We start from the raw sequence: 12432 nt of genomic DNA on the forward strand, positions 1-12432 counted from the left end.
GATTCAATCCAATAGCAATTGATAAACAAGGAATTAAATAGATAAATCAGGCGATAGGATAGATCAAACCAATATGCGAGTGGGGTCTCGACCTCGATTCAAGACGGTCTCGAGATAGAGCAATAATAATAACAGTAAAGAAATAAAACAACAATGATGACCAGTAACGAACGGTAAGTAAGATAAAAAGAGCAGTGAATGTGTGTATTCTTATTAGTGAATGATGATGCTTACAAATGAATGAGATCCCTCTTTATATAATAGAGGAATCCTAAATAAGGTACACTTCTAATTATAGTAGGAAACCATATTAACATCTAATTAAGCGCTGTAGATTGATCCGTTACGAGATTCATGCTTCGATCCTCGACCAATAGCGGATATTTCGCCCTTTCTATTATCAAGCTATGCCGATGTCACTCGAAGTCTGCCTCTTTCTGGCCGCAATCGATGTCGACCTCGATCCGGACTCGACGTCCTAGCTCTTCGACGTGACATTCCTATCTCGACAAAAGAATGAAATCGAATAGCCTCGATTTCTACCTTATACAGATATTTAAATCAAAACAATCAATACAAGACACGTGTTTTTCATACCACAAAAATTTTAGTCTAAATTTTGCGAGTTGATGTTAACACTTAGTGCGAATAAATAATTACCGAGTGTCAAATAAGCTAGAATCAATCTACCAAACTAAATTCCACTTCTCAAACAATTTCTCTCGAAATCTTGTTCAGTTACACTCTTCAGTCCATTTGAGCTAATTCTTAAAACCTCCCCCCCCCTCCCCCCCCCGAAATAAATGGAAAGAAGGATAATTTGGCAACTAAATTAATTAAAAATGAAATGCGGCTATAAAAATTAAACTAAATGCTTGTCCTCTCTTCTAATCTCTGTAAATAAGCCTCATCAAAGTCCATTAACTAACAAATTAAATTTCAAACAGTATTAAGAGTGACAAAGGCATCCGAAGTCATGGCTTGCCAAACTTATCGAACTTTGTAAAATCATCGTATTTACATTATTAGGTTACGTTAGTTTTTATTAACAAAGGCCAACGTCACTTTTAGTAGGTAAGGAAAGACTTTTAATCCCATGAAATAATGGTGGGCGCCTTGAAATGGAATAGCATCAATCCATTCCTTTTGTATTATAAGCAAAATTAAACCAAATAAATTATTTTAGACAGTTGGAACCCAAAAAATTCTATAAATGGCTTTCAAAGAATATTAGCTATTTAATCATCATGTAGAATTTCACTTTATTTTTATTGTGGATTTCACAGCGTTCATTCTTGTTCCTTTTCCTTTTCTTTTTCTTTTCAAAAGTTTGAATTTTTTTCTTTCATTAAAATTTTTTGCCAGAGATAAATCTAAAGTTTAAATTTAATGGAATAAATATTTTGAGTCCTTTGAAAATATGAGTTTAAATTTAATATTTATTAATTTTCAAGGATATTCTCCCACAGACACACGGAGACACGCAAACAAACACACACATATCACGTGTGTATGTTTGTATGCATATATTTATGTATGTATGTATGTATGTATGTATGTATGTATGTATGTATATATGTATGTATGTATGCATATAGATAATAAATGCTGAAATAACGCATTCAATTGAATTATTGGTTAGGAGATAGTTAGAGGAGTGACAAATATGGGGCTTTTTTCATTTTTAGCCCGTGCCAGAAATTATTTATATTCGGTAGTCGAAAAAGTATATAAAATTTGTATAATTTATGTATATAACATACAACATGTCTATATATACAAAAAATATATATATCTTTTCAACTATTATTTTGAGAGCGGCTATACAATATTATTTTCCCCTAAATTTGTATCAATGTGATGTAGAACAGATTCATAGGTATTCAAGCCCTTACGCTAATAACTTATTCAACTTTTTCTTTACTTTTGTTTTAACTTGTGCGATGAATGCACAAATCTCAAGCAAAACTTGAGCTTATAAATAAATTACAAGATATAACCCCACATGAATACAATCAATTAGGAGTATTCAGATTTTTCAAAATCTCTTCTTATTTAAAATTAGGCCGATTCATTAGTAGAATATGAAGTATTATTCTAAATAAAAGTTTGGCACTAGCTTTGGTAGCCCTATTGAAGCATCTCTTGTCAAAAAGTAGAGTTTCAAAGTGCTGCCTTTCAAAGAATTCTGCCTGCCTCAGCTTAACTGTATGATTCCGAGCTCATTTCTTGAAAATACACAATAACAAGCCAGTAATTCATTTCTTTCATGAAAGCCTCCGTTCTTTGACGATCATTAATATTTATTTTTCTCTAAAATTAAAGTAGACAGCCGAAATTCTCTTTTTTCCTCTTCTTAGGCATTCAGTATTTGAAATTCACTATCCGATTATTCAGAGGCGGACCTAGGATTTGAAGATGGTGGGGCACATGATCTTATCTAACTTTTAATCTCAAGAGTTCCAAGAAAAGTATATGACAATTTTCAACATAAATACACGTATATATTTAGAACTTTTGTCAAAATTAACACGGTCCGGTGACCCTTTTGCTCTAAGCATAGGTCTGCCTCTGCGATTATTCCAAACTAGCGCCGAGTAACTAAGACCACTAATAGTAGAGGGTTATAAAGTGTTCTATCAAGATATTCTTCATTACCAAGGCTTGAACCTGAGTTAGGTTAGGAGTAGATAACTTAATTTATGAAAAAAGAGATGCTATATTTGCCGAGGTCATATTGCCTGTATGATCTTTTGCAGAGAAGATAGCTGGAGAAAAAAGCCTTGGGAATTTAATATTCGATTATCATATTATGAGAGACGGATCGGATTTAGGTTTTCAATTCTACCAAGTACAACTTTTAAGACTTTTAGTATTGAGTTTATATTTCGTGTCAAAAGTATTGGGTTATAGGAGAAATGTTTTGATCAACCATCGAAACAGTTGATATAACACTTAAATATCTGAAGAAATATCATACACATTGAATATAATCTTAACCTAGAATTTGCCTAACACACAGCCTGGCTGCAAGTCCAAGTAGTATATAGCTAAAATGAGAATATAAATTTGAACAGATCGATTCTTGAACATTATGCTCAACTTTAACATACTTCTGTACGTACAATTAAAGCTAATGCATGAATTGTACTATATCTAAGTAAAAAGAAGAAATTAAGAGAAAGAAATACATAATCAGCGATACTTACAAACCAAGCCAAGTGTTCATTGTCATAAAACTTCACTTTACACACAAATTAACATCAAAACAACAAATTAAGAGCCCCACATATCAAATTAGCTTCCTCACCCTAAAGAAATTAAAACACTCCACTGACCTAAACCTAAGACCTCAAGACACGTGAACATTAATACACAAAGCAAATCAAACTTAAGTTAAAACAAGAAACAACCTAACCAAACAACATTTGAGAAAATCAAATTAATTATTACATATCTCTAACTTCAAACTCATTGCGATTCTTGACAACAATATCGTACATGTGCATGGACTTAAACCTGTTGAAATCCTTTGGTAGTGAAATAAGATGGACTGTTGATCTTTTGTGGTACTGAAGAAGGTCTGGATCATCATAGTACCTCTCCCATCCAAGAGAGTACAACTTCCTTTCGAGGGCAGAATAAGATGTAATTACTTCATTACTAGAAAGGTGTACGAGCACTTTCCGGCGACCGGTAGCGCCGTGGCAGTCGCCGGGGTTCTCTACTAGCCGGACAACTCCATTCTTGAATACCCAAACACCAGACATGTTTGAAAGGAAAAAGGAAGAAAGTGAAAATAGTACTAGTTTTCTTGAAGATGGACTTCAGAAGAAGGGTGAGTCTGTTTTTATAGGGGGTTCTGTGTAATAAAAAAATACATAAGGTGGCGCAAAGTAATTTTTTATGAATAGTAATATGACTGCTGAAGCTTGTACTAAATAGGTTTCCCATTAGCGCATTTGATAATTTTTTAACAATACAACAGCTTAATATCCGCGAGCTTGTAAGTAAATAATATTAATACCTCCTCCGTTCTAATTGGTTGTGAATTTCAAGAGTCAAACAAGTTTTTCTTTGACCTTAATTTTTTCATATGAGCTCTTAAATAATTTGAATTATTAATTATTGTGACTAATAGTACTTTTTATATAGTTTTAGAATATATAAATTTTATTTTAAAAATTTTAAAATTTTTATGTTCGAGGTAAGAATTTTTTACTCTCGAAATTCGAATTGTGACTTAAATTGAGATTGAGACAAAGGAAGTATTAACTTATCATATTAACATTAAAAAAATAAATTAAAGGAGAATATTTACATGGCCCCAGATTGAAGGGGATACCCTAATTTACCATACTGATAAGAATCTTCTCCTAAACAATTACTACTAATTAACGATCTTATGCTCCTTAAATGAACTTTCTTTTGGTTAATGGGTTCCAAGAATAATTCTTTAATTTTTTTAGTGCAAAGAACAATCCTCTACTCCATTCCTATTTCCATTGCTTACATGAAGCCACTCAACAAAGAGGGGGAGGGGGGGGGGGGGGGGACTATATATAGTTAGAACCTAATTAAGCAGACATTTCGGTGAATTGTCCAGCTCGGTTAGCGATGTTTTATTTAATTCTTAATGTTGTAATAAAAAACATTTCATTGAAAAGTAGTATAATATTATTTTCAACTACTATTAATTTTTTGGTTTAACAATTTAGTATCCGGAACCACTGGTCCGACAATCCTAATTCGTGCTACATAAGGTCCATTTAAGGGAGAACGGCTTCCTACCAAAATTTTGATGAAAATAGCACGAGCTAGTCACTTTTCGGATTGGTAATTGAAAAATAGCTAGCGTTTGCAAGGTTATTGAAAAATAACCACTACTTTACTGCAACATAGAAAGTTTCAGCATAATATACTGGAGATTGTTGCACATGTCTATAAACTTCCAACATATTATATATGCTGGAACTCCAGCCCACGAAAAATTCCTGCATAATATACTGGAGATTGGAGCACTTGTGTATGAACTTCCAGCATATTATGCTGGACCAGTATATTATGCTGAAACTCCAGTATATTATACTGAAACTCCAGTATATTATACTTAGATATTTTCCGAATTTTGAACAGTGTTTTCGTTCAGATTTATCTTTACATAAAAAGTGGCTAAATTTCGATTACTTTTGAAACGATGACTATTTTCCAATTACCACTTATAAATATGGCTATTTCTGAAATTTACCCAAAATTTTCTTCATTTCAGGGATTGAACATGAGACTGAGTTAAGAGCGGAGGAATCCCCTTCATCCTACGTACCACATCCTTTCGATGGATGCATAAAACTTAGTTTTTAAGATCATAACAACGGCCAAATTAAACATGACAATGGAATTAAAGAATGTTTCCAAATATATGGATACCTTTCTAAAAATGGAACACAACGTGAAGCAAGTGCAAGAAAGGAAGGAATAATAGATAAAACTAAAGCAAGAAAAGTCATCAAAATAAAAATTAAAGAGATGAGAGAAATGGAGATCTCTCCTATCCCATACTTCGGATTGGATAGGATTGAATTAATGCATGAGAGAAGTAAAAGAAAATAAATCAATCTTTCCTTCTCTTCTGTCTCTTTCACTTTCCCCGACTCCCATATCACCATTTCAGTGAACAAAAGGAGAAGAAGTCACATATGCCCATTCATTTGAGGAATGGCCTTAGCTGACCAGAATATGAAATAACTTAATTGTTACTATATACTATACTATTTAGCTCACACTTTTTTCATGATCTGTATGAGAATTCCTTTTGTCAACCCACACCTCCACTGGCAAAATAAGCTACATGATCTGAAAGGAGTTCAATTGGATAAAAAAAGATATTTATGTATACTTAATCATATTTATGAATTATTGAATTTCCTTGACACAAGAAGCTCTTTTAGCATAACGATTCAGTCTTTATAAAAAAATATATCTCGCTTTTTATATTTAGCAACTCCTTAATTCCCGTATTCACATTTTATTCTTAGTTAACACTCTCTTCTATGAATGGGTGGCATATATATTTAAGGTCATAAGATTGAAATGGAACTTTTAATATATGGTGTACACCTTTAGCTTAAAATGATAAGACTCAAAAAATTTCTTTACGTTCTTAAACTTTGTATTTAGCTAGGTAAATTACATAAAATGAAACGGAGGCGTGTCCGAACCAAGCACCAATTTGAGTGTCTACGCTTACAAAACCCAAAATAACATGGGTAATCACCTGATTCCAGAAGGATATATCCATATTTAAACGTCAATTATATCACAATCAATAATCAATATTCGCTCGCAGTATCCTTAGTGCCAAAATTCTCAACTTTCCTCAATATCAAACTCTCTAGAGTCATGTATATACATATTAAATAATATAATTAAGATGCACCAGAACATATTAATAAAATACGGATGAGTACTCGGATGGAAAAAGAATGACTACGGTTTATAAGTTTCAAAAAATTAAAAATGCAAATTATGAAATTGAATTTCAATTGTGGAAGCATATCAATTGGTCGAACCCTAAAGTGACTTACTAGAATTTCTGATTCCATCTCCACAAGGCCTTTAATTTTATCCAATTATGCACGAAAGGAACAAAGCGGGGGGGGGGGGGGAGTGGGGATTGGCCAAGTGGCAAGTCGATCTTTTTTTAATCTCGCATGGTACACGTGTTGATAAGGCTAGCTCTTATCTGCACATGTAAATAATGGTTCCCAAAGCAATTACACTTTTGTCAGAGAGATTGGGGTTCACTTGAAGTTGCAGTGCATGCAGAGTAGTTTTGGATTCTTGAAATTTGATGAGACCCTCCCACAACCTTTCTTTTGGATTCTTTTAGGAGCCGCTTGGTAAGGATATTATTATTAGGAGTAGCTAAAATCACGATAACTCTTATACCAAAATTATGAAATTATCAATCTCATGTAAAAATAGTAGCTTGATGAATAAAAATTTTCGCATTTATGCAGAGTCCTCAGAAGAGCCGCGCTCCTAAGGGTATAATGTAAATAGCCTATGCTAATAGTGCTTGCTTCCACAGTTTATGTTTTATAAGTTACACGAATATAACTTTATCATATCTATGCAACATGCGGGTGGTTTTGAACCAAACAACCCCGTATTGTATACCTAATGATCGAGTGATGACATGACATATCATCATTGCGTTCTCATGTCATCCTCAATTCTTATCTAATCGCTCCCTCCGTTTCGATTTATGTGAACTTGTTTGACTGAGCACAAAATTTAAGAAAAAATAAAGACTTTTGAAATTTGTAGTCCTAAACAAGTCGAAAAAGGGCCCAGAGTTTTTGTGTGGTAATAAAAGCTCCTCATTAAGGGTAGAATTCTAAGTTTAAGCTAAATTGTTACCAAATTTAGAAAAGGGTCATTCTTTTTGGAACGAAGCAAAAAAGAAAATAAGTTCACATAAACTGAAACAGAGGGAGTATATGATTAAAAAAAATTGCTTGCACCTCCTCCAAGTTACTAATTCCATGATAAAAATTTAAACAAAATCGAAATCTCTATTTCATTCTCGAAACTTTCTTCTAATTTTTCCCCAAAATACAATTGCATGCTAAGGCACCAATGTTTTAGGCATTATTGATGACTCCTAATCTACCTAGACGCCTAGGCCCTAGCTCTATATTTTTAAGGTAGATTGATGTGAAGAAAAGTAAATGTCCTATATAAAGACGGAAGGAGATTAATAGCCAGTTTGGCCAAGCTTTTTTTTTTAGGCCAAAAGTGTTTTTCTTTTTTAGCCAAAAGCACTTTTGGCCAAAAATTGAGGTGTTTGGCCAAGCTTTTGGAAGGAAATAAAAGTGCTTTTGAGGAGAAGCAGAAGCAGTTTTGGAACAGATGTGATAACTAAATTCTGTATTCCAAGGCACTAAAACCTCCCTTTTGTCTTACCTCGATTTGCATGCGCACTCCGGACGTGTATCCGAAAAGCCATTATGTGAAAATTTGTAAAAATTGATGAATTTTGCTTTTAAAATGAATTTAGGTTAACTTTGGTCAACATTTTGGATAAGGGGACCCGGACCCGTGATTTGACGGTCCCGAAGGGTCCATAAGAAAATATAGGACTTGGGCGTATGCCCGGAATCGAATTCCGAGGTCTCAAGCGTGAGAAATGAATTTTTGAAGAAAATTGTTTAACTGAAAATTTTAGAGTTTTTGGAAATTTGAACGTAATTAAATTTGATGGTATCGGGCCCGTATTTTGGTTCCGGAGCCCGGTACAAGTCTTAAATATGATTTAAGTTGAGCCTGTAAAGTTTGGTAAGAAACGGACTTGAAATGACGTGAATCGGACCTTCAGTTGTGAAATTTGAAACTTAAGTGTTCTTGAGATTTTCCTTTGATTTTGATGCTAAATTCGTTGTTAAAGGTGTTAATTTGGCGATTTAATCGCACGAATAAGTCCATATGATGTTTTTGGGTTAGTATGCATATTTGGTTTGGAGCCCCGAGGGCTCGGGTGAGTTTCGGATGGGTTTCGGGATATTTTTAAAGTTAGAAAAGTTGCAGGTTTACTGTCGCAGGTGCACATAGGTTTTGTTCTTCGCGTTCGCATGGTCCCACTCGCCAACGCGTAAGGCAAACTTCCTCAGGTGCCAGTTTGTTCTTCGCGAACGCGGAGCTTAGGATATGAACACGAAGTTGTGGGGGGAGTACCCTTCGCGAACGCGTTCAGGCACTCGCGAACGCGTAAGGTTAGTGGCCTGGGGGAAGGATTTCACATTTGTTCTACGCGAACGTGGCCATCTGACTGCAAACGCGAAGGCTTTAGGAGCTAAAGCTCCGCAAATGCAAGCCGTTGAACGCGAATGCGACAGGCCCATCGCTAACGCGATGAAGGCCTGCCCATTCATTTTAAAAACAGTAGCAAAAATGGGCAGAACCCATTTACTTCATATTTTCAAAATTTGGGAGTATTGAGGCGATTTTCAAAGAACAAGTTCTTCCCCAAAGCATTAGTATATGATTCTAAACATTTTTCTTTCGATTTCCCATTGTATTTCATCAATTTCATCTAAAAATCTCGAGTTTGTATGGTAGAAATTAGGAATTTGGGTAGAGTTAGGGCTTTTTGATTAATTGGAATTTTGTCACGACCCGATTTTCCCACCCTCGAGAGTCGTGATGGCGCCTACTAGTGAAAGCTAGGCAAGCCAACCAACTGAACTATCTACCTTATTTCCATTTTTAATCCGATAACGGTTAAGAGCCAACAATTAGATAACAACAGAATTTAATAAGCGGAAGACTGCATTGTAAAGATTTAATAATACTGCTAATACCAATCCATAACAAATCTATCCAAGACTGGTGTCACAACTTCACAGACTGTCTAGGAGTACTAGAAATAAAGGTTTGAAAGAAATAAATATAACACTGTCTCTGGAAATACATGAAAGAAACATGAATAGTAGATAGAAGGAGACGCCAAGGCATGCGGAGGCCTCCAGGACTACCTCGGATCACCTGATGAACAAGAAACAACAATCTCACAGCGGTCCGAAGTCTACCGCACTGGGATCTGCACAAAAGAGTGCAGAGTGTAGTATCAGCACAACCGACCCCATGTGCTGGTAAGTACCTAGCCTAACCTCGGCGAAGTAGTGACGAAGCTAGGACCAGACTATCAAATAAACCTGTGCAATATAGCGTACAAAAATAATAGGAAGAAGATAACAATGATAACAACAATGATCAACCAGTGATATAAATAGCAGGCAACAAGAACACCATAAATGTTTCTCAACAAATAATAAATACAAGTGCAATCAATTAATCAAGTCCTTCAAATATAAATCTTTCGCCTATAAATCCTTCAAAGTAATAATATCTAAGATAATATGTTTTTCAATAAATGTATTTCGAATATATTTCCTTCAAATAAATATCTTTCAGATAAGCATCTTTCGAATATAATTCTTTCGAGTAAAGGTCACCTTGTGACACCTCATTTCATAATCATAAATAATATAGGTCTCAGCCCATTTTCATATTTTCACGGCACCTCGTGCCCATATTTATGTCAAAACCGCACGGACAACTCACGTGCCATTAAATAAAATCATAATATTTTCGTCGTCACCTTGTGCCCACATATTTCTGTCTCACATTGCACAACAATATTCTCATGTTACTCAGCTCATAGGTTCCATAACCCAATACAATTAAGAATGTTCATGGAGCCTCATTCACTTAACATAAAGTAGAGTACAACTTCAAACGGTTTAAGGAAACTTTAGTTGAGAAATCAATTGAGTTAAAAATGTAACAATTCTTGAAATTTGAAGTATTGGACATATTAAAAAAATAAGGCGAGGTATTGTAAACACTATGGATTCCAACACAAAGGATCACAACAGTAAAGGGATCTAAACAGTTAATACACTTGAATTGTTAATAACAAGTAAACACAGCAAACAGAAAGTGCACGACATCACCCTTCGTGCTTTAACACTCTCTCACCAAAACAATACACGACATCACCCTTCGTGCTTTAACACTCTCTTACCAAAATGATACACGGCATCACCCTTCGTGCTTTACAATCTTCCTCACCCAAGCAACAAACACAAGGCAAATAGGGTAAGGGAATCTATAACATCGAAATAAAATCAAGTAATAACGGAAAATCAGTAAATAAACGTACATGACAACATAACTCAGTTAGAATCAGGAAAAATCAAGGACAAGTGCACGGCATCACCTTTTGTGCTTTTACTCTCGTCCTCACCATAAGAATCAATATAAACTGCACGGCATCACCCTTCGTTCTTTACACTCTTCCTCACCATAAAATCAATATAATCGGCACGGAATTGTACATCATGTGGCACGGCATCACCCTTCGTGCTTTACACTCTTCCTCACAAAATCATACACGACATCACCCTTCGTGCTTTAACACTCTTCCTCACCCAAACAACAATCACAAGAAATAAGGGCAAGGAAATAAATGAAATCACAATAAAATCCCGGTAAGGGAACAATAGTACAACAATCAAATCCCGGCAAGGGAAACAACATCAAAATAATAAAATTCCGGCAAGGGAGACAATATCATGATTCTCTCTCTCCTTTCTTCTTTCACGTTTACTTCCCAATTCTATTCACAACTTGAGCCAATGCTCTACAATGTTCAACAATTCAATTCTCAACTTGAGCCAATGCTCTACAATGTTCAACAATTAAATTCTCAACTTGAGCCAACGCTCTACCATGTTCAGTTAACAATAATACTTTCACAAGTCATATTCCTCAATAGAAATTTTCATATAGAGCATATACAATATGAAACAGAGTCACATTAATCAAAGTATAAGACTCACGGGCATGCTTGACACCAACGTATAGATACTCGTCATCATGTCTATACGTCGTACTCAACAAATAACACATAACAAATAGGACACAACTCCTAATACCTCAAGCTAAGGTTAGATCAAACACTTACCTCGCTTTGCAACCAATTCAAAATTCTAACAAGCCTTTGCCTCGCGAATTCGTGCCCGAAATTCTCAAATCTTGTCATAAACAATTCGATTCAGTCAATAAAAATTATAGGAATTAATTCTATATGAAATTCTACATTTTCCGTTAAAAATTCGAAATTCCACTAAAAATTTGCCCGTGGGGGGCACGTCTCGGAACCCAACAAAACTCACAAAATCCGACAACCCATTCAATCACGAGTTCACCCATACAAATTTTATCAAATTCCGATAACAACTCGACCTCCAAATCTAAAATTTTTATTTTTTGAAGATTTTGCAAAAATCTTGATTTTCTTCCATTAAATCCGAATTAAACGATGAAAATAACCATGGATTTATGTAATATAAACACTTTCGAGTATATGACACTTACTTGAGTTGAAATCGTGAAGAACACCTCAAAATCGCCAAAGAACCGAGCTCCAAAAATCCCAAACCGAAAATGAAGAAAATGAGCATTTTTGGTCCTTAAGTTTCTGCCCATCCGTTACTAAAAGTCCATTTTTGTCACTAAAAGTCGTCACTAAAAGTCCACCAGAAATAGCTTTACCAGCCATATTCAATCAATCATAACTTTCTGTACAAATGTCCGAATGATGAATGGTTTAACTTTATGAAAACTAGAATCCAAGGGCTACAACTTTTATGTTTTGCATATGTTCGGATTCCCTATATATTTCGAGATATAAGCTTCCAAAATAGCCTCCTCGCGTCAGAAATTTCTGGAAAATTTCAAAACATCTTTACAAACCCTTATTTAATCGATCATAACTTTCTGTATAAATATCCAAATACTTAATGGTTAAAGTTTGTGGAAACTAGAATGCAAGGGCTACAACTTTCATGTTTTGTACATTTTGAG

General features: G+C 34.8%; 1 protein-coding gene across 1 annotated transcript; it reads right to left on the minus strand.

Annotated features, from left to right (window-relative positions):
- Nucleotides 1-3205: 3205 nt before the first annotated feature.
- LOC104232534 (flowering-promoting factor 1-like protein 3) lies at nucleotides 3206-3832 on the minus strand. Its single transcript, XM_009785758.2, has one exon. It carries the CDS (start codon nucleotides 3768-3770, stop codon nucleotides 3450-3452), a length of 321 nt encoding a protein of 106 aa, XP_009784060.1. The 5' UTR covers nucleotides 3771-3832; the 3' UTR covers nucleotides 3206-3449.
- Nucleotides 3833-12432: the final 8600 nt, after the last annotated feature.

This window comes from Nicotiana sylvestris, chromosome 1, assembly GCF_000393655.2.
Source record: "Nicotiana sylvestris chromosome 1, ASM39365v2, whole genome shotgun sequence".
Taxonomy (NCBI): domain Eukaryota; kingdom Viridiplantae; phylum Streptophyta; class Magnoliopsida; order Solanales; family Solanaceae; genus Nicotiana; species Nicotiana sylvestris.

Excerpts from the sequence above, each read along its gene's own strand:
- LOC104232534 (XM_009785758.2), bottom strand. The coding sequence starts at position 3,770 with ATGTCTGGTGTTTGGGTATTCAAGAATGGAGTTGTCCGGCTAGTAGAG.